The following is a 26,500-nucleotide window of genomic DNA, read 5'->3' on the forward strand; positions in this document are numbered from 1 at the left end:
GTCCCTGTTCCTTTAGACTGAGAAGTCCCTGGTCCTTTAGACTGAGAAGTCCCTGGTCCTTTAGACTGAGAAGTCCCTGGTTCTTTAGACTGAGTAGTCCCTGGTCCTTTAGACTGAGTAGTCCCTGTTCCTTCAGACTGAGTAGTCCCTGTTCCTTCAGACTGACTAGTCCCTGTTCCTTCAGACTGAGTAGTCCCTGTTCCTTCAGACTGAGTAGTCCCTGTTCCTTCAGACTGAGTAGTCCCTGTTCCTTTAGACTGAGTAGTCCCTGGTCCTTCAGACTGAGTAGTCCCTGTTTTGTGTGGGGTCTTATTGAAGGAGTACGGCCAGCCCATAGCCCTGATATGGCTAGCTTATGATGTCATAGACAGCTACACTCTTAGAAAGAAAAAAACAGGTTCTAAGATGCTTATGATGTCATAGACAGCTACACTCTTAGAAAAAAAAAAAACAGGTTCTAAGAAGCTTATGATGTCATAGACAGCTACACTCTTAGAAAAAAAAAACAGGTTCTAAGAAGCTTATGATGTCATAGACAGCTACACTCTTAGAAAGAAAAAAAAACAGGTTCTAAGAAGCTTATGATGTCATAGACAGCTACACTCTTAGAAAAAAAAAAAAAACAGGTTCCAGAAGTTTTATTTGTCCGTCCCCATAGAAGAACCCATCAGCAGCAGTGGGCTGGCTTAACTGGGACTTTAGAGCTGACCTATCCCCTCCGTGTTAGTTCCCGGTGTCCCTCTGCAAGAGGTAGGAGGGGGCAGAGGCAGGCACCCAGGAGCCTCCTCAACACTCTACCTCCCACTAGCCACCCTGCTCAACGGCCGACATGACCAGCACTCCGGTACGACTCACTACTGAACTTTACACGATAACGTAACTCCGTGTCTTTTGAGGTAAGATGTACGCTATAAGCTTTATTCTGCAGAAACACTAAACACGTTTGAGTTTGATTCTTCAACTCAAGAAAGGTCTGGCGTGTGATGAAGTGATTTTGATTTTGTCCGAATACTCATCATTACCACGAGGTTGTAGGCAGCATTCCCGAGTTCATGTGAGGGTTAAGGACCACTTGAAATGACTTGAGTATTTCAGAGGTTGTGTTTTGGCAGAGAGACAGGAGTGGACCCGATAACAACCGGGTTATTTCATGGCAAATTTTAAACTTAATCAACAATTTAACCTTAAAAACACAAAGCGGGTTAATTTTAAAAGACTTCTCTTGAATCAGTTTTGTCAGATTACCATCCAAGCAATCATTAAACATGGTTTTCCTCCGCCCAGAGCTGGTATTAAAGCAGCAAAATGCTATTTATATGCAAATGTAAATAATAAATAAATAAATAGCTTTCCGCACTAATAGAATCTTACCGGTGCTGCTGGCTGAAAGACTGAATGATTACCATAACAACAGAAAGACTGAATGATTACCATAACAACAGAAAGACTCATTCTAATGAATAGGAATGTTTAGATTCATTCTCAGTTTGGAAACGTCGTTTAAAGGTTTTTAAAAGCTATTTTCTGTCTCCCGGCTCTTCTACAGTAGATATGAGGACAACAGCAGCATCCTGAGCTGACAAAGAAACACTTAATGGAAGGAACAAGAGGCTGGTGAGTGGGTTTACAATATATTGATGCAAAAAAATATATATATTGAAGTTATGAGTTTTTATGTCTCTAAAGACATTGTCCAATATCAGGATTGGATAAACGTTGTGGATAAACAACATTTCTTTATCTCTAGGGAAGTTGAACACACACTACACAATATCAGGATTGGATATTCCTTGACGCTGCAGATAGTTTCAAGTTGTTTATTGACATTGTTTATCTCTATAAAACTGGTACAACGTATAGCTTCATAGGCACCAACGATCTATATAACCCTGTTTCCTCGTCCATTCTGAGGAAACATCCATGTGTCTTGTGGACAGGCCCTCGGATCAGCAGCACTTCCTTAAGATGATGCACCTCCCCAGGATCACGAAGAGAACCCAGTCACCCCACAGAGAGACCGTTTCCCCTGTCCTCTCATACTACTCAGAGCCGGCCTACCTGCAGCACCGTAAGGTAGAGTACAGGAACAGCAGCTACTAAGTCATCTTCATACAGATACTATCCTCTCTTCTAACACTCTGGAATAGGGTTTAGGGAAAGCACAGGCTTCTTGAAATGATCAATGCACAGTGGTTGATTTGTTAGATCCCAAATTGACCCCCCCCCCCCCCCCCCCCCCCCCCCCCCCCCCCCCCCCCTGTCTTCGACCCTCTACGCCCTTCCTGTAGATCTGGAAAGATCAGATAGGGGTTTCAGACAGAGCATCATATGAACACAACCCTCCTCTGTGTTTTCATTTGGTTCAGGATGTGACTAGAGATCTGGCCCCGCTGCCTGGTGCAACGAGAAGAGGAGCCCTGGATGAGGAAGACCAGGAAGAGACGCTGAGCCTACGGAGCATGCCCAGTATGAGAAGCACCCTGAGTCACGCCTCAAAGGTGAAAAGGTCACGGGGCTTCCCGAAGAGACACACCATCCCCGAGCTCAGACTGCCCCCTGTTACTAAGATTCATCCTGACCCCAGGTACTTCCTCACTTCTTTCATTGACATGTTTCTATCAAGGCCACTCCTCGACATGCAACACTTCCTGTCCCTGAGGGAAAATGCTGTGGATGGAACTGGAGACAATATAACCCCATGTCTGTATGAGTCAATATGACCCCATGTCTATATCAGTCAATATGACCCAATGTCTATATGAGTCAATATGACCCCATGTCTATATGAGTCAATATGACCCCATGTCTATATGAGTCAATATGACCCCATGTCTGTATGAGTCAATATGACCCCATGCCTATATGAGTCAATATAACCCCATGTCTGTATGAGTCAATATAACCCCATGTCTATATGAGTCAATATGACCCCATGTCTGTATGAGTCAATACGACCCCATGTGTATACACAGAGTACACCAAACATTAGGAACCTAATATTGAGTTGCAACCCCCCCTTTCGCACTCAGAACAGCGTCAATTCGTCAGGGACTCTACAAGGTGTTGAAAGCGTTCCACAGGGATGCTGACCCATGTTGACTCCAATGCTTCCCACAGTTGGGTGGTGGACCATTCTCGATATACACAGGAAACTACCGAGAGTGAAAAACCCAGCAGCATTGCAGTTCTTGACAAAAACCAGTGCGCCTGGCACCTACTACCATACCCTGTTCAAAGGCACTTAAATATTTTATCTTGCCCATTCACCCTCTGAATGGCTCACATACACAATCCACGACTCAATTGTCTCAAGGCTTAAAACTCCTTCTTTAACCTGTTTCCTCCCCTTCATCTTTAACTTGTCTCCTCCCTTCCATCTACACTGATTGAAGTGGATTTAACAGGTGACATCAATAAGGGATCATAGCTTTCACCTGGAATCACCTGGTCAGTCTACAGTATGTAATAGAAAGAGCAGGTGTTCCTAATGTTTTATCACTCAGTACATGTGTCTTTATGTTTGTCATAGAGCCAGTCTGGAATTGAGGGGTACTGGCTACCTGAGATGTTCCAGACTTTCACCCATCATCAAATCTACCAGAACCCATGAGCCTCTGCACCAGGAAAGACCCCCAGGTCCAGCTGGGTACAGGTACCTTTCTCAATGTAGGTTCTAACTAATTACTCATGGCCCAATGTGAGGAAGAGAAGCTACTCACACAGTAAATCTACAGGGGCGTCAGGACACACCCCTGGGGGACACCGCCACAGTACTGCTAATAATGGAGTCTCACGCTTCTCCCCCCCAGGTGTAGTCTATATACAGCAATCATCCCTCCCCAGGTATAGTCTACATACAGCAATCATCCCTCCCCAGGTGTAGTCTACATACAGCAATCATCCCTCCCCAGGTGTAGTCTACATACAGCAATCATCCCTCCCCAGGTATAGTCTACATACAGCAATCATCCCTCCCCAGGTGTAGTCTACATACAGCAATCATCCCTCCCCAGGTGTAGTCTACATACAGCAATCATTTCTCCCCATGTATAGTCTACATACAGCAATCATCCCTCCCCAGGTGTAGTCTACATACAGCAATCATCCCTCCCCAGGTGTAGTCTACATACAGCAATCATCCCTCCCCAGGTGTAGTCTACATACAGCAATCATCCCTCCCCAGGTATTTTCTACAGCAATCATCCCTCCCCAGTTGTAGTCTACATACAGCAATCATCCCTCCCCAGGTATAGTCTACATACAGCAATCATCCCTCCCCAGGTATAGTCTACGTACAGTAATCCTCCCTCCCCAGGTGTAGTCTACAGCAATCATCCCTCCCCAGTTGTAGTCTACATACAGCAATCATCCCTCCCCAGGTATAGTCTACGTACAGTAATCATCCCTCCCCAGGTGTAGTCTACGTACAGTAATAATCCCTCCCCAGGTGGTCTACGTACAGTAATCATCCCTCCCCAGGTGTAGTCTACGTACAGTAATCATCCCTCCCCAGGTGTAGTCTACATACAGTAATCATCCCTCCCCAGGTATTGTCTACATACAGTAATCATCCCTCCCCAGGTGTAGTCTACATACAGCAATCATCCCTCCCCAGGTGTAGTCTACATACAGCAATCATCCCTCCCCAGGTGTAGTCTACATACAGCAATCATCCCTCCCCAGGTATTGTCTACAGCAATCATCCCTCCCCAGTTGTAGTCTACATACAGCAATCATCCCTCTCCAGGTATAGTCTACATACAGCAATCATCCCTCCCCAGGTATAGTCTACGTACAGTAATCCTCCCTCCCCAGGTGTAGTCTACAGCAATCATCCCTCCCCAGTTGTAGTCTACATACAGCAATCATCCCTCCCCAGGTATAGTCTACGTACAGTAATCATCCCTCCCCAGGTGTAGTCTACGTACAGTAATATCCCCTCCCCAGGTGTAGTCTACGTACAGTAATCATCCCTCCCCAGGTGTAGTCTACGTACAGTAATCATCCCTCCCCAGGTGTAGTCTACATACAGTAATCATCCCTCCCCAGGTGTAGTCTACGTATAGTAATCATCCCTCCCCAGGTGTAGTCTACGTACAGCAATCATCCCTCCCCAGGTGTAGTCTACGTATAGTAATCATCCCTCCCCAGGTGTAGTCTACGTACAGTAATCATCCCTCCCCAGGTGTAGTCTACGTATAGTAATCATCCCTCCCCAGGTGTAGTCTACGTACAGTAATCATCCCTCCCCAGGTGTAGTCTACGTACAGTAATCATCCCTCCCCAGGTGTAGTCTACGTATAGTAATCATCCCTCCCCAGGTGTAGTCTACATACAGCAATCATCCCTCCCCAGGTATAGTCTACATACAGCAATCATCCCTCCCCAGGTATAGTCTACGTACAGTAATCATCCCTCCCCAGGTGTAGTCTACGTACAGTAATCATCCCTCCCCAGGTGTAGTCTACGTACAGTAATCATCCCTCCCCAGGTGTAGTCTACGTATAGTAATCATCCCTCCCCAGGTGTAGTCTACATACAGTAATCATCCCTCCCCAGGTGTAGTCTACATACAGTAATCATCCCTCCCCAGGTGTAGTCTACGTACAGTAATCATCCCTCCCCAGGTGTAGTCTACGTATAGTAATCATCCCTCCCCAGGTGTAGTCTACATACAGTAATCATCCCTCCCCAGGTGTAGTCTACGTACAGTAATCATCCCTCCCCAGGTGTAGTCTACATACAGTAATCATCCCTCCCCAGGTGTAGTCTACATACAGCAATCATCCCTCCCCAGGTGTAGTCTACATACAGCAATCATCCCTCCCCAGGTGTAGTCTACATACAGTAATCATCCCTCCCCAGGTGTAGTCTACGTACAGTAATCATCCCTCCCCAGGTGTAGTCTACGTATAGTAATCATCCCTCCCCAGGTGTAGTCTACATACAGTAATCATCCCTCCCCAGGTGTAGTCTACGTACAGTAATCTGTTTTCACAGCTTTAGCTACTCTAAATATGAGTGTCTTGTTCGTTAAATTCATGGCAACAAATGAAAAGAGAGGTGAAGAGGAGAAAGAAGTGCCTCGTCAATATCTCCGGCAGCAGACACACACGGTCTCATTTTCTGCTTGTTAATGATTTAAAGGCTGGTTAGTCTGCTGCCTGAGGCAGGAGGAGAACGGGGGAAGCAGGAGGAGAACGGGGGGGAGGCAGGAGGAGAGGAACTCTGAGACATTCATTTAACTATCTGGTACGAGAAAGAGGGAGAGAGCAGTTGGAGAGAGAGGTTAAGAGCCTGAGCTGAACTGGAGAGTTGTGAGGGCCATGCAGATTACACACTCATATATACACACAAACGCCACACACCACACACCACACACACACGTACACACGTACACACACACACGTACACACGTACACACACACGTACACACACACACGTACACACACACACACGTACACACACACACGTACGCACGCACGCACGCATGTACACACACACACACACACACACCACACCCACCTCTAGCATGGAACGCAGTTGGACTAATAAAATGGGCGTAAAGTGGCTCAGTATGAAATAAAAAGGAAGAAGTGCTTCTGGAATGCAAACAGCCAATAGGAGGGCTAGCTTTCTGTCAAACAGCCAATACGGAGGGCTAGCTTTCTGTCAAACAGCCAATAGGAGGGCTAGCTTTCTGTCAAACAGCCAATAGGAGGGCTAGCTTTCTGTCAAACAGCCAATACGGAGGGCTAGCTTTCTGTCAAACAGCCAACACGGAGGGCTAGCTTTCTGTCAAACAGCCAATAGGAGGGCTAGCTTTCTGTCAAACAGCCAATACGGAGGGCTAGCTTTCTGTCAAACAGCCAATAGGAGGGCTAGCTTTCTGTCAAACAGCCAATACGGAGGGCTAGCTTTCTGTCAAACAGCCAATAGGAGGGCTAGCTTTCTGTCAAACAGCCAATAGGAGGGCTAGCTTTCTGTCAAACAGCCAATACGGAGGGCTAGCTTTCTGTCAAACAGCCAATAGGAGGGCTAGCTTTCTGTCGAACAGCCAACACGGAGGGCTAGCTTTCTGTCCAACAGCCAACACGGAGGGCTAGCTTTCTGTCAAACAGCCAATAGGAGGGCTAGCTTTCTGTCAAACAGCCAATAGGAGGGCTAGCTTTCTGTCAAACAGCCAATACGGAGGGCTAGCTTTCTGTCAAACAGCCAATAGGAGGGCTAGCTTTCTGTCAAACAGCCAATACGGAGGGCTAGCTTTCTGTCAAACAGCCAATAGGAGGGCTAGCTTTCTGTCAAACAGCCAATAGGAGGGCTAGCTTTCTGTCAAACAGCCAATACGGAGGGCTAGCTTTCTGTCAAACAGCCAATAGGAGGGCTAGCTTTCTGTCGAACAGCCAACACGGAGGGCTAGCTTTCTGTCCAACAGCCAACACGGAGGGCTAGCTTTCTGTCAAACAGCCAATAGGAGGGCTAGCTTTCTGTCAAACAGCCAATACGGAGGGCTAGCTTTCTGTCAAACAGCCAATAGGAGGGCTAGCTTTCTGTCCAACAGCCAATACGGAGGGCTAGCTTTCTGTCAAACAGCCAATAGGAGGGCTAGCTTTCTGTTAAACAGCCAATACGGAGGGCTAGCTTTCTGTCAAACAGCCAACAGGGAGGGCTAGCTTTCTCGTAAAAGCCTGAAATTAGATTCTTTATTTAATACTATCTACACCACCTCGGATTTACCAGAGTAAATTTCATTATGTCTCCATTTTTGCCCCAAATAATCCATTTACTATAAATTATATTGGAGTTTCGGTGTTCCTTTATTGGATAAAGTTAAAATGTCAAAGCATCATTAGTGGAACGAACAAACTGCTAGTGATTCAACTATTGAATTGGTGTTTTATTGAATTGAGATTATCCATCCCTGACACGATAATGACAAGATTCAGAACAAGTCCTAAAACCGAGGATGGATCTCTCCAGGGGTATAAAACACAAGCTTGTTTAGGAGAATACACCGTGCTGCTGTGTTCACTCTGCAAACTGACTCGGACAATAAATGTCAATGTACAACATATTATACTCAACATGCCAGCCATTTTTTTCACAGAGAGAAAGAGTAAACATGAAATCCCTTTTAAAACATGTTAGGAATCAGAGCACCTACATGTCCCTGTTGTCTCTGTATCTCTCTGCTTTGCATGATGGTAAGACTGAATTCTCAGTCTCTATTCACATTTTGTCTATCACCTGTTGTTGTAGGCCTGAGAAGAAGGGAGATGTTCCCTCTGGACTTCCGGAGAAGAAGACTGTTGGTCTGAAGAAGCAGGGAGATGTTCCCTCTGGACTACCAGAGAAGAAGACTGTTGGTCTGAAGAAGCAGGGAGATGTTCCCTCTGGACTACCAGAGAAGAAGACTGTTGGTCTGAAGAAGAGTTTTAATAATGAGGACCTCCTCAAAGTACCTGTTGTGACCATGTCCAAGATAATTTCTGATCCACCTCCAACTGAGACCCAACGCATCACGTTCCACAGCCCCGCGCTGCAGGCCGTGTACCCGATCACCCCTGACAACGAAACACAAACCAGGAAGCCAGAGGAAGATAGAAAACCCCTGTATCCCAGAGTCCTCTCTTCTACATCCACCTGCGCTATATCTAACACCATCGGTCCTGAGAAAGTATACAGATTCCAGCCACACCTTCTGAGAGATAACCCCCCTCCATACTCCTCTGAGTGGACCGATCCAAAGGCTTTAACCCAAGGAAGGACTGAGTGGACTGAACCAAGGGCTCCAACCCAGGGGATGGGAGAGATGCTGTTGATCAGACTGAGCATCACATGGTCCAAGGCTGAGAACAGCAGCAACCTGAGACAGTCCCAGTCTCAGCTCCAGCGTTACCCCATCTGTCCCCTGAAACCAGCCCTGAGAAGACTACCCATCTCCAACACAAGGAGGCTGAGGGACTGGGGGAGACGGGGGACGACGTTGGGGTGTCTGTGGGAGGAGGAGGAGGGGTGTGTCCCACCCCCGGTCCCAGTCCAGCCTCGGTTACTGGAACCCTTTACAGGGTTCAAAGAGCACCTCTGTCGCCAGCTTCTCCACCCCCCCACCCCCCTGGCTCAGCTCCTGGAGAAGGCCTCAGAGGGAGACCATATAGACACACAGGCAGACAGACCGACAGACAGAACAGTAGACAGACAGTATAGACAGACAGGTAGACAGACCGGTAGATAGACAGGTAGACAGACCGGTAGATAGATAGGTAGACAGACAAGGTAGACAGACAGGTAGACAGACAGGTAGACAGACCGGTAGACAGGCAGTATCGACAGACAGGTAGACAGACCGGTAGATAGACAGTATAGACAGACAGGTAGACAGACCCGCAGACAGACAGGTAATGTCCCAGGTTCCTCAGGTGCATACCCTCCAGACCCCCTGCAGTACTCTGCCAGCCCATACCGTGCAGCTGTCTGGATCTCAGGGTCCAGGAGGGGCTCTACCCAGAATCCCCATGACCAGACCAACTCCTTCCCCCAAGCTCCCCCTCCTTCACTCACACAGTAAGAACAGGCATTCAGCATAGATAGATGGTCTGTTTTACATGGAACTGTCACTCTACAGGCCTGTTCTAACTCGGAACCGTCAATCTACAGGCCTGTTCTACCACGGAACCGTCAATCTACAGGCCTGTTCTACCACGGAACCGTCAATCTACAGGCCTGTTCTACCATGGAACTGTCACTCTACAGGCCTGTTCTACCACGGAACCGTCACTCTACAGGCCTGTTCTACCACGGAACCGTCACTCTACAGGCCTGTTCTACCACGGAACCGTCACTCTACAGGCCTGTTCTACCATGAACCGTCACTCTACAGACCTGTTCTACCACGGAACCGTCACTCTACAGGCCTGTTCTACCACGGAACCGTCACTCTACAGACCTGTTCTACCACGGAACCGTCACTCTACAGGCCTGTTCTACCACGGAACCGTCACTCTACAGGCCTGTTCTACCACAGAACCGTCACTCTACAGGCCTGTTGTACCACGGAACCGTCACTCTACAGGCCTGTTCTACCACGGAACCGTCACTCTACAGGCCTGTTCTACCACGGAACCGTCACTCTACAGGCCTGTTCTACTATGGAACCGTCACTCTACAGGCCTGTTCTACCACAGAACCGTCACTCTACAGAACCGTCAATCTTTAGGGGCGCCGAGACACAGCCCTGGGGGACTCTGCCTTCAGCACTGCTAATAAGGAGGATAATTGTTTTAGCTATACAGAGGATTGCTACGGCCTGGTCTGCTGAGACGAGCACCATCCCAAAACACACAGCATGGTCAGTCCAGACACCACAGAGACGAGGCCTCCTAAATGGAACACTATCCTTATACAGGGCCCATAGGGCTCTAGTCAGAGGTAATGCAACTCTACACGAAATAGGGACTCAGCCATGGCCTGATCGATAGTCATTGATGTTGGTTGTAGTGGTGTGAGAGTTGTTTGTTAGCTGTGACAAGACTGTAAAGTCTGTAAAAATATATGTCCTGTGTAGTTAGCTGCTACATTCTGTTCTCTATGTCCTGTGTAGTTAGCTGCTACATTCTGTTCTCTCTGTCCTGTGTAGTTAGCTGCTACATTCTGTTCTCTATGTCCTGTGTAGTTAGCTGCTACATTCTGTTCTCTCTGTCCTGTGTAGTTAGCTGCTACATTCTGTTCTCTCTGTCCCGTGTAGTTAGCTGCTACATTCTGTTCTCTGTCTGTTCTCTGTCTGTTCTCTCTGTCCTGTGTAGTTAGCAGATACATTCTGTTCTCTATGTCTGTTCTCTCTGTCCTGTGTAGTTAGCTGCTACATTCTGTTCTCTCTGTCCTGTGTAGTTAGCTGCTACATTCTGTTCTCTCTGTCCCGTGTAGTTAGCTGCTACATTCTGTTCTCTGTCTGTTCTCTGTCTGTTCTCTCTGTCCTGTGTAGTTAGCTGCTACATTCTGTTCTCTCTGTCCTGTGTAGTTAGCTGCTACATTCTGTTCTCTCTGTCCTGTGTAGTTAGCTGCTACATTCTGTTCTCTATGTCCTGTGTAGTTAGCTGCTACATTCTGTTCTCTATGTCCTGTGTAGTTAGCTGCTACATTCTGTTCTCTATGTCCTGTGTAGTTAGCTGCGACATTCTGTTCTCTATGTCCTGTGTAGTTAGCTGCTACATTCTGTTCTCTCTGTCCCGTGTAGTTAGCTGCTACATTCTGTTCTCTGTCTGTTCTCTCTGTCCTGTGTAGTTAGCAGATACATTCTGTTCTCTATGTCTGTTCTCTCTGTCCTGTGTAGTTAGCTGATACATTCTGTTCTCTCTGTCTGTTCTCTCTGTCATGTGTAGTTAGCAGATACATTCTGTTCTCTCTGTCCTGTGTAGTTAGCTGATACATTCTGTTCTCTGTCTGTTCTCTCTGTCCTGTGTAGTTAGCTGCTACATTCTGTTCTCTCTGTCCTGTGTAGTTAGCTGCTACATTCTGTTCTCTATGTCCTGTGTAGTTAGCTGATACATTCTGTTCTCTCTGTCCTGTGTAGTTAGCTGCTACATTCTGTTCTCTGTCTGTTCTCTCTGTCCTGTGTAGTTAGCAGATACATTCTGTTCTCTATGTCTGTTCTCTCTGTCCTGTGTAGTTAGCTGATACATTCTGTTCTCTCTGTCCTGTGTAGTTAGCAGATACATTCTGTTCTCTCTGTCCTGTGTAGTTAGCTGATACATTCTGTTCTCTGTCTGTTCTCTCTGTCCTGTGTAGTTAGCTGCTACATTCTGTTCTCTCTGTCCTGTGTAGTTAGCTGCTACATTCTGTTCTCTCTGTCCTGTGTAGTTAGCTGCTACATTCTGTTCTCTCTGTCCTGTGTAGTTAGCTGCTGCATTCTGTTCTCTATGTCCTGTGTAGTTAGCTGATACATTATGTTCTCTCTGTCCTGTGTAGTTAGCTGCTACATTCTGTTCTCTATGTCCTGTGTAGTTAGCTGCTACATTCTGTTCTCTATGTCTGTTCTCTATGTCCTGTGTAGTTAGCTGCTACATTCTGTTCTCTATGTCCTGTGTAGTTAGCTGCTACATTCTGTTCTCTCTGTCCTGTGTAGTTAGCTGCTACATTCTGTTCTGTCTGTTCTCTCTGTCCTGTGTAGTTAGCAGATACATTCTGTTCTCTATGTCTGTTCTCTCTGTCCTGTGTAGTTAGCTGATACATTCTGTTCTCTCTGTCCTGTGTAGTTAGCTGATACATTCTGTTCTCTCTGTCTGTTCTCTCTGTCCTGTGTAGTTAGCAGATACATTCTGTTCTCTCTGTCCTGTGTAGTTAGCTGATACATTCTGTTCTCTGTCTGTTCTCTCTGTCCTGTGTAGTTAGCTGCTACATTCTGTTCCCTCTGTCCTGTGTAGTTAGCTGCTACATTCTGTTCTCTCTGTCCTGTGTAGTTAGCTGCTACATTCTGTTCTCTCTGTCCTGTGTAGTTAGCTGCTACATTCTGTTCTCTATGTCCTGTGTAGTTAGCTGCTACATTCTGTTCTCTCTGTCCTGTGTAGTTAGCTGCTACATTCTGTTCTCTCTGTCCTGTGTAGTTAGCTGCTACATTCTGTTCTCTATGTCCTGTGTAGTTAGCTGTTACATTATGTTCTCTGTCTGTTCTCTGTCTGTTCTCTCTGTCCTGTGTAGTTAGCTGATACATTCTGTTCTCTCTGTCCTGTGTAGTTAGCTGCTACATTCTGTTCTCTCTGTCCTGTGTAGTTAGCTGCTACATTCTGTTCTCTCTCTGACAAGTTGGCTTGTGAAGATCACTCTGTCAATACATGATGTTTTTGTAGTTGTTGTTTTCTCGACAAATCCTGTATTTTGGAGAGCACCATCTTATTCTGTATGCTGATTATTATATTACCATTGTAATATGTACTCCCCCCCCCCCCCCCCCCAATATGTACCCCCCCCCCCCTCCCCTTATATTTCCATGTGTTGAATTGCGACAACGGTTTCTTAACCAGCATTCACTAAAATGTGTCTTTACGATTTTCTCTATTGAAGAAATAAACATTCACTTCAATGGGCTAAAATGGACATTATATGTTGGCAAGATAAGCAATAATTCTGGAGGGAGGGAGTGAGGGAGGGAGGGGGGGAGGGAGGGAGAATGAGCTGGGTTTTCAGCAACACAGACCCTGGAGTCAATCCCAGGTTTAACACTCTGATAGTCTGGTCAGTCATTAGCCAGCAGACCGGTCTCCCGGGGCCTGGGAGAAAGGCCCCCTACTGCGGACACAGCATTCTCCACATTCCTGACTAAAACAGGGACAGGGTGTGGGCCCCTACAACAGCGCTAGGGTGGGAGGTGTAGGGTGGGCCCCTACAACAGGGATAGGGTGGGAGGTGTAGGGTGGGCCCCTACAACAGGGCTAGGGTGGGAGGTGTAGGGTGGGCCCCTACAACAGGGATAGGGTGGGAGGTGTAGGGTGGGCCCCTACAACAGGGCTAGGGTGGGAGGTGTAGGGTGGGCCCCTACAACAGGGCTAGGGTGGGAGGTGTAGGGTGGGCCCCTACAACAGGGCTAGAGTGGGAGGTGTAGGGTGGGCCCCTACAACAGGGCTAGGGTGGGAGGTGTATGGAGCAGGGTAGGCCTTATGAGCTCTGGTCTAAAGTGCACTATATAGGGAATAGGGCTCTGGTCTAAAGTAGTGCACTATATAGGGAATAGGGCTCTGGTTTAAAGTAGTGCGCTATATAGGGAATAGGGCTCTGGTTTAAAGTAGTGCACTATATAGGGTTTCTTTTGAGATGTAACCATGGTCTAATAGTGGTTAACTGGGATGAATCCATTTTAAAGGTCTCTAACTAGAACTACCAGTACAGTAGTGGTGGAAACACCAGCGGCATGTCATGAGATTCAACTGAACACCACTAGAGGGCGCTACTGGACTACTGTGAACTGGGATGTCTGCTAGACCAGGCACAACACACCTCTAATGAACCTCAAACAACCACTGTGTGTGTGTGCTCGTGCGTGCGTCTGTGTTTGTGACTGTGCATCCTATAGAGGGAGCAAGACAGAGAGGGAGAGAGACAGAGACAGAGAGGGTGAGGGTGAGGGAGAGACAGAGAGGGTGAGGGAGAGAGACAGAGGGTGAGGGAGAGAGACAGAGAGGGTGAGGGAGAGAGACAGAGAGGGTGAGGGAGAGAGACAGAGAGGGTGAGGGTGAGGGACAGACAGAGAGTGGGTGAGGGAGAGAGACAGAGAGGGTGAGGGAGAGAGACAGAGAGGGTGAGGGAGAGAGACAGAGAGGGTGAGGGAGAGAGACAGAGAGGGTGAGGGTGAGGGACAGACAGAGAGGGTGAGGGAGCGAGACAGAGTGGGTGAGGGAGCGAGACAGAGTGGGTGAGGGAGAGAGACAGAGTGGGTGAGGGAGAGAGACAGAGTGGGTGAGGGAGAGAGACAGAGTGGGTGAGGGAGAGAGACAGAGTGGGTGAGGGAGAGAGACAGAGTGGGTGAGGGAGAGAGACAGAGTGGGTGAGGGAGAGAGACAGAGAGGGTGAGGGAGAGAGGGTGAGGGAGAGGGAGAGAGACAGAGAGGGTGAGGGAGAGAGACAGAGAGGGTGAGGGAGAGAGAGAGAGAGAGAGAGAGAGGGGGAGGGACGGACGGACGGACAGACTGACTGACTTTCTTTCTTTCTTTTTCCTTCTGGAAAACACTAAACAAACAAGACGAAGAGCTATCTATCCAAACAGAGAAGTATGGATAAACCACTTCTCCAATCTTTTTGGCTCTAAAAAAAAAAAAAGAACAAACAAATATAGGATCAAATACAAATCTTAGAATCAACAATTAAAAACTACCGGAACCCCCTGGATTCTCCAATTACCTTGAATGAATTACAGGACAAAATACAATCCCTCCAACCCAAAAAATGTTGAAATGTCTTTATTATTTTGGAACTTTTGTGAGTATTATCTTTACTGTTAAATTTTTGTTTATCGACTTCAAAATCAAATCCAACTTTTATTTGTGGCCAAATACAACAGTGTAGACTTTACTGTGGAAACGCTGACTAACCCTAACAGGTAACCCTAACCCTAACCATGGAAACGCTGACTGACCAGCCCTTAACCAACAATGCAGTTCAAGAAGTGTTAAGAAAAATATTTACCAAAATAAACCATAAAAACAACCACAAGACAACCATAACAACAACATGATAATGACAGTGACAAGACCATAACAAATGGAGGATGATTGACAGGACAATACTCAACCAGACAGACACACAATACAACAACATTTGGACAAGACCGTTATCAGTAATCCTATGGTGTTGTGGGATGCACTGAAAAATAAGGTCAAATATTGTTTCATTCCATGGGATATGGAGCATTTCCCCCTCATACAGTGCATTCATACGGTGAGGCAAGTTTTAAGTTCCTCGGCGTACACATCACAGACAAACTGAATTGGTCCACCCACACAGACAGCATCGTGAAGAAGGCGCAGCAGCGCCTCTTCAATCTCAGGAGGCTGAAGAAATTCGGCTTGTCACCAAAAGCACTCACAAACGTCTACAGATGCACAATCGAGAGCATCATGGCGGGCTGTATCACCGCCTGGTACGGCAACCGTAAGGCTCTCCAGAGGGTAGTGAGGTCTGCACAACGCATCACCGGGGGCAAACTACCTGCCCTCCAGGACACCTACACCACCCGATGTTACAGGAAGGCCATAAAGATCATCAAGGACAACAACCACCCGAGCCACTGCCTGTTCACCCCGCTATCATCCAGAAGGCGAGGTCAGTACAGGTGCATCAAAGCTGGGACCGAGAGACTGAAAAACAGCTTCTATCTCAAGGCCATCAGACTGTTGGCCCAGCCAGAGCCCAGACTTGAACCCGAACGAATATCTCAACGCTCCCCATCCAATCTGACAGAGCTTGAGAGGATCTGCAGAGAAGAATGGGAGAAACTCCCCAAATACAGGTGTGCCAAGCTTGTTCCATCATACCCAAGAAGACTCGAGGCTGTAATCGCTGTGAAAGGTGCTACAACAAAGTACTGAGTAAAGAGTCTGAATACTTACGTAAATGTGATATTTTTATAAGAACCTGTGTGTTGCATTGTCATTATGGGGCATTGTGGGTAGATTTAGGGGATCCGTTTTTAGAAAAGGGTTGTAACGTAAAAAATGTGGCAAAGGTCACATGAATACTTTCCTGTATTTAAATTAATGAACCAAAAACAATTCAATATAACTTTTGAAATAGAATAAATAGCATTATAACCTGCCTCCTGCTCAACCAGAAGTTAAATAATGGGATGAAGCCAGTGGTTCAGATGGAACTATCCAACCAGAAGATAAAGAATGGGATGAAGCCAGTGGTTCAGATGGAACTATCCAATCAGAAGATAAAGAATGGGATGAAGCCAGTGTCTCAGATGGAACTATCCAATCAGAAGATAAAGAATGGGATGAAGCCAGTGTCTCAGATGGAACTATCCAACCAGAAGATAAAGAATGGGATGAAGCCAGTGGTTCAGATGGAACTATCCAATCAGAAGATAAAGAATGGGATGAAGCCAGTGTCTCAGATGGAACTATCCAACCAGAAGATAAAGAATGGGATGAAGCCAGTGGTTCAGATGGAACTATCCAACCAGAAGTTAAAGAATGGGATGAAGCCAGTGGTTCAGATGGAACTATCCAACCAGAAGATAAAGAATGGGATGAAGCCAGTGTCTCAGATGGAACTATCCAACCAGACGTTAAATAATGGGATGAAGCCAGTGGTTCAGATGGAACTATCCAACCAGAAGTTAAAGAATGGGATGAAGCCAGTGTCTCAGATGGAACTATCCAACCAGAAGATAAAGAATGGGATGAAGCCAGTGTCTCAGATGGAACTATCCAACCAGAAGATAAAGAATGGGATGAAGCCAGTGTCTCAGATGGAACTATCCAACCAGAAGATAAAGAATGGGATGAAGCCAGTGGTTCAGATGGAACTATCCAACCAGAAGATAAAGAATGGGATGAAGCCAGTGTCTCAGATGGAACTATCCAACCAGTAGATAAAGAATGGGATGAAGCCAGTGTCTCAGATGGAACTATCCAACCAGACGTTAAAGAAGCCAGTGTCTCAGATGGAACTATCCAACCAGAAGTTAAAGAATGGGATGAAGCCAGTGTCTCAGATGGAACTATCCAACCAGAAGATAAAGAATGGGATGAAGCCAGTGTCTCAGATGGAACTATCCAACCAGAAGATAAAGAATGGGATGAAGCCAGTGTCTCAGATGGAACTATCCAACCAGAAGATAAAGAATGGGATGAAGCCAGTGTCTCAGATGGAAGTATCCAACCAGAAGATAAAGAATGGGATGAAGCCAATGGTTCAGATGGAACTATCCAACCAGAAGATAAAGAATGGGATGAAGCCAGTAGTTCAGATGGAACTATCCAATCAGAAGATAAAGAATGGGATGAAGCCAGTGTCTCAGATGGAACTATCCAACCAGAAGATAAAGAATGGGATGAAGCCAGTGTCTCAGATGGAACTATCCAACCAGAAGATAAAGAATGGGATGAAGCTAGTGTCTCAGATGGAACTATCCAACCAGAAGATAAAGAATGGGATGAAGCCAGTGTCTCAGATGGAACTATCCAACCAGAAGATAAAGAATGGGATGAAGCCAGTGTCTCAGATGGAACTATCCAACCAGAAGATAAAGAATGGGATGAAGCCAGTGGTTCAGATGGAACTATCCAACCAGAAGATAAAGAATGGGATGAAGCCAGTGTCTCAGATGGAACTATCCAACCAGTAGATAAAGAATGAGATGAAGCCAGTGTCTCAGATGGAACTATCCAACCAGAAGTTAAAGAAGCCAGTGTCTCAGATGGAACTATCCAACCAGTAGATAAAGAATGGGATGAAGCCAGTGGTTCAGATGGAACTATCCAACCAGAAGATAAAGAATGGGATGAAGCCAGTGGTTCAGATGGAACTATCCAACCAGAAGATAAAGAATGGGATGAAGCCAGTGTCTCAGATGGAACTATCCAACCAGAAGTTAAAGAATGGGATGAAGCCAGTGGTTCAGATGGAACTATCCAACCAGAAGTTAAAGAATGGGATGAAGCCAGTGGTTCAGATGGAACTATCCAACCAGAAGATAAAGAATGGGATGAAGCCAGTGGTTCAGATGGAACTATCCAACCAGAAGATACATCTCATATAAATGTTCATATCTGGTTGCGTTGACAACCAAACACAAATCAATCTTACTTTTGTAATCCAGCAAATAGACTAAAGTTAAGACTGTTTGACAAACTAATGTCTCATTCAACCTTTAAATGAATAACATCCATGGTCACATTTTGAGCCTACAGTAACTACCTGGATACGTTTCTTTGTGTGTAATCTTATAGAGCGTGCTCGTTCCAGGTGGCAGGTCAGCGGTCATCACAGGTCTGTGGAGATCTTCACAATGGGCTCTAATTATCCGTCAGGAATCTACAACAGCATTGATCACTTGCACCGTGTACTTGTTAATGTAATCTCAACTACAACCCAGGTCATTAGGTTATTAGATGAAGCACAGTGACACCACATTTATATGTTGTAAGACCTCGAGGGAGGCTGCATCAGGGGTGGAGGGGAAGACCTTGAGGGAGGCTGCATCAGGGGTGGAGGGGAAGACCTTGAGGGAGGCTGCATCAGGGGTGGAGGGGAAGACCTTGTGGGAGGCTGCATCAGGGGTGGAGGGGAAGACCTTGAGGGAGGCTGCATCAGGGGTGGAGGGGAAGACCTTGAAGGAGGCTGCATCAGGGGTGGAGGGGAAGACCTTGAGGGAGGCTGCATCAGGGGTGGAGTGGAAGACCTTGAGGGAGGCTGCATCAGGGGAGGAGGGGAAGACCTTGAGGGAGGCTGCATCAAGGGTAAGGGGAAGACCCTGAGGGAGGCTGCATCAGGGGTGGAGGGGAAGACCTTGAGGGAGGCTGCATCAGAGGTGGAGGGGAAGACCTTGAGGGAGGCTGCATCAGAGGTGGAGGGGAAGACCTTGAGGGAGGTTGCAGAAACAAACTTTCAAACAAAAAGAAACCTATCCTACAAAAGGAAACCTCTCCTACAGCTACCCAGAGTTAAAGGCCTCCTAGAGACAACATCCTCTCCTACAACTACCCAGAGTTAAAGGCCTCCTAGAGACAACATCCTCTCCTACAACTACCCAGAGTTAAAGGCCTCCTAGAGACAACATCCTTTCCTACAACTACCCAGAGTTAAAGGCCTCCTAGAGACAACATCCTCTCCTACAGCTACCCAGAGTTAAAGGCCTCCTAGAGACAACATCCTCTCCTACAGCTACCCAGAGTTAAAGGCCTCCTAGAGACAACATCCTCTCCTACAACTACCCACATCAAACGATCAAATCCCTTTTAATATCCAGTATCTATCGTATCACCTCATAGTTAAATGTGAATGTTTGTAGTTAAACTCAGCAAAAAAAAAGCAACGCCCTCCCTGTCAAATGCGTTTATTTTCAGCAAATTTAACATGTGTAAATATTTGTATGAACATAACAAGATTCAACAACTGAGACATAAACTGAACAAGTTCTACAGACATGTGACTAACAGAAATTGAATAATGTGTCCCTGAACAAAGGGGGGGGGGGGGGGGGGGGGGGGGGGGTCAAAATCAAAAGTAACAGTCAGTATCTGGTGTCGCCACCAGCTGCATTAAGTACTGCAGTGCATCTCCTCCTCATGGACTGCACCAGATTTGCCAGTTATTGCTGTGAGATGTTACCCCACTCTTCCACCAAGGCACCTGCAAGTTCCAGGACATTTCTAATGGGAATGACCCTAGCCCTCATCCTCCGATCCAACAGGTCCCAGACGTGCTCAATGGGATTGAGATCAGGGCTCTTCGCTGGCCATGGCAGAACACTGTGGGTACCACATGAGGGAGGAGGATGTTTTCCCTGTAATGCACAGCGTTGAGATTGCCTGCAATGACAACAAGCTCAGTCCAATGATCCTGTGACACACCGCCCCAGACCATGACGGACCCTCCACCTCCAAATCGATCCCGCTCCAGAGTACAGGCCTCGGTGTAACGCTCATTCCTTTGACGATAAACACGAATCCGACCATTACCCCATGTGAGACAAAACTGCGACTTGTCAGTGAAGAGCACTTTTTGCCAGTCCTGTCTGGTCCAGCGACGGTGGGTTTGTGCCCATAGAGGACGTTGTTGCTGGTGATGTCTGGTGAGGACCTGCCTTACGATCAGCTGTCCGTCCAGTCTTCCTGTCTTAGGCGTCTCACAGTACGGACATTGCAATTTATTTCCTTGGCCACATCTGCAGTCCTCATGCCTCCTTGCAGCATGCCTCTTTCTTTTGGTGTTTTTCAGAGTCAGTAGAAAGGCCTCTTTAGTGTCCTATGTTTTCATAACTGTGACCTTAATTGCCTGCCGTCTGTAAGCTGTTGGTGTCTTAATGACCGTTCCACAGGTGCATGTTCATTAATTGTTTATGCATGGGAAAGTGTTTAAACCCTTTACAATGAAGATCTGTGAAGTTATTTGGATTTTTACAGATTATCTTTGAAAGACGGGGTCCTGAAAAAGGGGACGTTTCTGTCATTGACATGGTACCTTTTGTGTCGTTCCATTCCAGACGTGTTATCCATCTGCACACACGGTGTTCCCGGACATGAACAGTACAGAGGAATACAATGCATGCAACCCAACCGCATTGATGGGCCTCACGTTACTCTATACGTCATGTGATCAGTCAGAACAGGACAATGAAAATAATGCTATTTTTAGCTCTTGTTGCGGGTTTCGGGTTTTCTCTCCGTTTCGAGAGATTACCTCTGGACACATAAGTGGTGTTGTTAGGTGTGGCTCACTGCGATTGAAGTTACCTGGTGATTGCAGTCGTGTGGTCGTGAGATACCCGTGAGAGTTGTTTGTCTAAAGTCTAAGCTAAAGCCTAACCTCCGTTTTCAGTAGGTCAAGGTGCAACTTCTTTAACAAAGGAAACCCCTTTGTTGTACCATCACAAGGCAGTTTTTAAAGCATTTCCCTTAGAGGGTTTGAACTGAGTGGTGAAACAAAATATTGGGTGGAGTTTTGTTACATTGAGGTAGGCCTTTGACATATTTCAGAGAGCCAGCCTTACTTTAGATAGAAAACAAAAGGTAAGTACGAGTCTTGGTCACGTCACTCCCAAGATGCTCTTGGGGCACCAAGAGTATATTTACTGTGCACTGTAATCTTCTCGTCTCAATCGAGGAAAGACAAGCCGGACAGAGACAACATGAAGATGCAGATGTTGGTGGTGTTGGCTGTAGCAGCCTTGGTCCCCAGTCTGTCTGAGGGACGGATCCTTTCCAAATGTGAGCTGAAGAACTTGTTGGAGAAGGAGGCCCTCAAATTCAACATGACTGGGGGAGCCGGAGTGAAGAACCTGACAAACAACGATTTTGTGGCTAAAAGTAAGTTACATTACATAAACCCAATGGGTTTTTTTTTTCCTTAAAAAAATAGGAATTACTTCTTAAATTATGTGGATTGGTTTCCCAGAACACAGATTAAGCCTAATCCTGGACTAAGAATTACTTTTTATTTTTAATCGAGATTCTCAATTGAAATGACTTTTTATTCCAAGACTCGTCTAAATCTGTGTGGGATTGAAGTAACACTACGTGTTTGTTGCCTCTTCCAGTCGTCTGCCACGTGGAGAAGGCCTCCGGTTTCAACACCAGTTTTGTGACTGCTTGGAGGGATGATGACGGCCCTGATGTACTCCCTACCCGCCCTGCCAAGGTTAATGACCGCCATCGCCCTGAGCCCCCTCCTAGGAGGGGTAAGAGACACGCTGGGGATGATGTTGACCCTACCCACCCTGCTAACAATGATAACCATCCTACCCGTCCTCCCCGCCCTAACTACCCTACCCGCCTTACCCTTCCTAACCGCCCGGAGCAGCCTCCTAAGAGGGGTAAGAGACACGCTGGGGATGATGTTGACCCTACCCACCCTGCTAACAATGATAACCATCCTACCCGTCCTCCCCGCCCTAACTACCCTACCCGCCTTACCCTTCCTACCCGCCCTGAGCAGCCTCCTAAGAGAGGTAAGAGACACGCTGGGAATCACTTCACCTCAGGAGAGGAAAGCTCCAGCGAAGAAGAGACCATGGGGACCCTCTACGGCTTGTTCCAGCTGAGCGATCGTGTGATTTGTTCCTCGGGCTCAACTCCATCGTTGAACCTTTGCCAGATGAACTGCAGTGGTGAGTTCAATGTGTTTGACCTGTCGGAAAAACTTGATGTATTAACGTGCCAAAGATGCACAACAGGATAATTGATGGAGTAGGTGGATTTTAGATTAAAATGGCTTGTGTGAAAGTGTCAGTTATGCATCTCTAAAATGGCTTGTGTGACAGTGTCAGTTATGCATCTCTAAAATGGCTTGTGTGAAAGTGTCAGTTATGCATCTCTAAAATGGCTTGTGTGACAGTGTTAGTTATGCATCTCTAAAATGGCTTGTGTGACAGTGTCAGTTATGCATCTCTAAAATGGCTGTGTGACAGTGTCAGTTATGCATCTCTAAAATGGCTGTGTGACAGTGTCAGTTATGCATCTCTAAAATGGCTTGTGTGACAGTGTCAGTTATGCATCTCTAAAATGGCTTGTGTGACAGTGTCAGTTATTGATCTCTGTTGGGCTTTTTGTTTCTCTCAAGCTTTGATTGACGACAACATAAGTGATGACTTTAACTGTGTGAAGACTATCAAACAGACAATGTAAGTGTTTTGGTGTTTTGAGGTGAATGTACTCCCTCCAGTTTCTTATTGTGTTAACATACTGTGTTTCAGCGCAGCAATTCTTAGGAACTTTTACATTGTGTTTTTCTCTCTCCATTCAAACAGGGAAAGTGGTCGCGGTCAACAAACAAAGGCTCTAAAGAGAATGTAAGTATGCAAATTAAAAAATGTGTATTTTACATTTTGTAAATACATTCTATTTCCATCTTATCAACGGGAGTTTGTTGGTTCGCATTCAATGTTTTTAAATGAGTGAAACATTCTATGAGAGTGTCACTTTAGGATGTGAATTTAGGATGTCCTTTAGGGAATTTAGAATGTCCTTTGGTGAATTTAGAATGTCCTTTAGTGAATTTAGAATGCCCTTTAGTGAATTTAGAGAATTTAGAATGTCCTTTAGTGAATTTAGGATGTCCTTTAGTGAATTTAGGATGTCCTTTAGTGAATTTAGGACGTCCTTTAGTGAATTTAGAATGTCCTTTAGTGAATTTAGAATGTCTTTTAGTGAATTTAGGATGTCCTTTAGTGAATTTAGGACGTCCTTTAGTGAATTTAGAATGTCCTTTAGTGAATTTAGGATGTCCTTTAGTGAATTTAGGACGTCCTTTAGTGAATTTAGAATGTCCTTTAGTGAATTTAGAATGTCCTTTAGTGAATTTAGAATGTCCTTTAGTGAATTTAGAATGTCTAGTGAATTTAGAATGTCCTTTAGTGAATTTAGAATGTCCTTTAGTGAATTTAGAATGTCCTTCAGTGAATTTAGAGAATTTAGAATGTTCTTCAGTGAATTTAGAGAATTTAGAATGTCCTTTAGTGAATTTAGAATGTCCTTTAGTGAATTTAGAATGTCCTTTAGTGAATTTAGAATGTCTAGTGAATTTAGAATGTCCTTTAGTGAATTTAGAATGTCCTTTAGTGAATTTAGAATGTCCTTCAGTGAATTTAGAGAATTTAGAATGTTCTTCAGTGAATTTAGAGAATTTAGAATGTCCTTTAGTGAATTTAGAATGTCCTTTAGTGAATTTAGAATGTTCTTCAGTGAATTTAGAATGTCCTTTAGTGAATTTAGAATGTCCTTTAGTGAATTTAGAATGTTCTTCAATGAATTTAGAATGTCTAGTGAATTTAGAATGTCCTTTAGTGAATTAAGAATGTCCTTTAGTGAATTTAGAATGTTCTTCAGTGAATTTAGAATGTCCTTTAGTGAATTTAGAATGTCCTTTAGTGAATTTAGAATGTCCTTTAGTGAATTTAGAATGTCCTTTAGTGAATTTAGAATGTCCTTTAGTGAATTTAGAATGTCTAGTGAATTTAGAATGTCCTTTAGTGAATTTAGAATGTCCTTTAGTGAATTTAGAATGTCCTTTAGTGAATTTAGAATGTCCTTTAGTGAATTTAGAATGTCCTTCAGTGAATTTAGAGAATTTAGAATGTATTTTAGTTTATTTAGGATGTCCTTTTAGTGAATGTATGCGAGCACCTCTAGGGCTGTAACTGAATATGGACATTTTAATTATCTTGTAGGATCAACCTGCTCTTCCAGAAGGAATGTGTCGCCACGGTGGCCTCCAGCTACTTCTCCAAGTGTTGAAGTGTTGCGATGTTAGACGACAATCCCCCCAATTGCAAAAAGATCCGAATTGGGCTGCCGGTGTTAATACAGCCGTTGTGTGTAACAATTAGTTCTCATCAGCTTCATGTTTTTCAAAGTACACCGGAATAGAATGTAGCATGTAGAAATAATAAAAACGAACATTACATTCATTTGGTTTGTTTCATTATCTGTTGTTGTTGAATTGCAAATAGCAGTTAAAGCAAGGAATACCTTCGATTAAACACTGGGATAAACAGCACATGCACCCTTCAAACAGCACATGGCCATGGCTAGAATGGATACAGCTTTTGTCAAATTTAAATCAAAAGGTTATTTTAATTTTATTTTTTGCATTTTAGCTAACCCAAACTCTTTTCCTGACCTTAAAGTATTTATTTTAGCCTGACACGTTAATTATCCTAACCTGCTAATGAAATGTCAAATCTGATTTAAAGCTATATCCTTTTTTTTTTTTGTCAAAATCTCAGCACATGGCACACAGGACCCCAGTCAAGGCAGTCTTCCCACCTGGGTGTTTGATTTGCTCTTTTATGGGCTGACAGCACAGAGATGGAAAGAGGTCATATCTGGGAAATAACCTGGTTTTTGCATGGACATTACCATTGAGGGCTTCCACCATTTTGAATGTAATCAACTGGGTGGGACTTCCAACCCCATTGGCTGAGCCCTCCTGGTGACCCTGTCGGAGTCATCATGTCCAACCTGGTCATCAGGAGGGTTCAGCCAACCGTGAAGACGAAAATGGACTACTTCAAAATGGAGATGGCGCTCAATGGCGCTGCCCATGCGCTCACGGAGGCCATATTTGGATGGATATAAGGTTACGACATCTTTCCATCTCCATGGGTAACAGACAGATTGATGACTGGTACTTAGTGATGTTCCTCTGAAAGGTCCTACCTGTCCAATAGGGAAGCCTCATAAGAACATGGGCCAAATGATTGGTTGAAATAACACATAAGGAGGTGCTGCGGGCAGAGCAAAATGTTATTGGAGACCGAGACAGAAGAGGAAGCCAGACATCCCACTCCGTCATTTTTTTCTGGTTCAATGGAAGTCAGTGAACTAAGCAGACCAGATGCAGCTGCTATCACATTGGTGTCTTTGGGAGAGTCCCCCACGCCCGATTAAGCAGAACGGAACTGACCATTATTTTCAATGGGAAACGGCCTGAGTGAATTATCTTGATTTATCCACCATCTTTGTTAGAAATACATGAACCACTGGTCTTCTGTATTGCACATAGAGAATTATAGCTGCCTCAAGATGGATAAAACCCATTTGTGCATGGATATTGCCATTGAAAGCTTCCACCATTTTGAAGTAGTCAACTGGGTGGGACATCCTATGGGTTAAGGAAGGATCACATGATTCCATCCAGGTCATCAGGATCAGCCAATGAATTATAGTCAGCCCATGAGTAATAGTCAACTGGGTGGGACTTCCTATTGGTTAAGGAAGGATCACATGATTCCATCCAGGTCATCAGGATCAGCCAATGAATTCTAGTCAGCCCATGAGTAATAGTCAACTGGGTGGGACTTCCTATTGGTTAAGGAAGGATCACATGATTCCATCCAGGTCATCAGGATCAGCCAATGAATTATAGTCTTGAGCAAACATTCCATAACAGCAGGTGGCAGTAAAACTCCAACCTTGGCTTTACACCTGTTCCAACAACACCCTCCAGGGGGCAGTGTGCACCCTTTCAGTTTGTTTACCAACTCATAGAAGTAGTAGAAGAAGAAAATGGACAACTTCAGAATGGAGATGGGCTCATGACGCTACCCAAAGCGCTCCCAGACGCCCCAATGGGACAGATGCACAGAGGACTCCTCTAATCTCTATGGCAGGGGTTCTTAAACTTTTTCAGCCTGGGACCCAAATGAGAAATTCTGTGTTTTCCTGGGACTCAAGCTTATGGAAACATCAGTACATTTAATTTCCCTTGTACCTAAAACAAATACAATACAGACAAATAACGATGAAATTAAATACCCATATAAATAGCTATTCATGTTTATTTCCCC

The 26,500-nt window shown here is 45.4% G+C and overlaps 1 protein-coding gene and 1 long non-coding RNA gene across 6 annotated transcripts; both read left to right on the forward strand.

The window, feature by feature from the left end:
• Positions 1-643: 643 nt before the first annotated feature.
• si:dkey-39a18.1 lies at positions 644-24,619 on the forward strand. 5 transcript variants are annotated; one of them, XM_036956636.1, is made up of 10 exons: positions 644-896; positions 1,547-1,614; positions 1,938-2,073; positions 2,367-2,584; positions 3,530-3,652; positions 21,319-21,521; positions 21,752-22,321; positions 22,774-22,834; positions 22,961-23,002; positions 24,380-24,619. In XM_036956636.1, the coding sequence occupies exons 2-10, from the start codon at positions 1,595-1,597 to the stop codon at positions 24,444-24,446; spliced, it is 1,440 nt and encodes a 479-aa protein (XP_036812531.1). In that variant the 5' UTR covers positions 644-896; positions 1,547-1,594; the 3' UTR covers positions 24,447-24,619. The 5 variants fall into 5 exon arrangements, with proteins under 5 accessions (XP_036812531.1, XP_036812526.1, XP_036812527.1 ...); XM_036956631.1 differs by lacking the exons at positions 21,319-21,521; positions 21,752-22,321; positions 22,774-22,834; positions 22,961-23,002; positions 24,380-24,619 and adding an exon at positions 8,260-9,279 and having other exon boundaries at positions 647-896; XM_036956632.1 differs by lacking the exons at positions 21,319-21,521; positions 21,752-22,321; positions 22,774-22,834; positions 22,961-23,002; positions 24,380-24,619 and adding an exon at positions 8,260-9,279 and having other exon boundaries at positions 647-896; positions 1,550-1,614.
• LOC118942831 lies at positions 9,274-11,099 on the forward strand. Its single transcript, XR_005038458.1, has 2 exons — positions 9,274-9,594; positions 9,690-11,099. It is a non-coding gene; the product is annotated as an uncharacterized LOC118942831 (long non-coding RNA).
• Positions 24,620-26,500: the final 1,881 nt, after the last annotated feature.

This window comes from Oncorhynchus mykiss, chromosome 21 (assembly GCF_013265735.2).
Source record: "Oncorhynchus mykiss isolate Arlee chromosome 21, USDA_OmykA_1.1, whole genome shotgun sequence".
In the NCBI taxonomy this organism is placed as follows: Eukaryota; Metazoa; Chordata; class Actinopteri; order Salmoniformes; family Salmonidae; genus Oncorhynchus; species Oncorhynchus mykiss.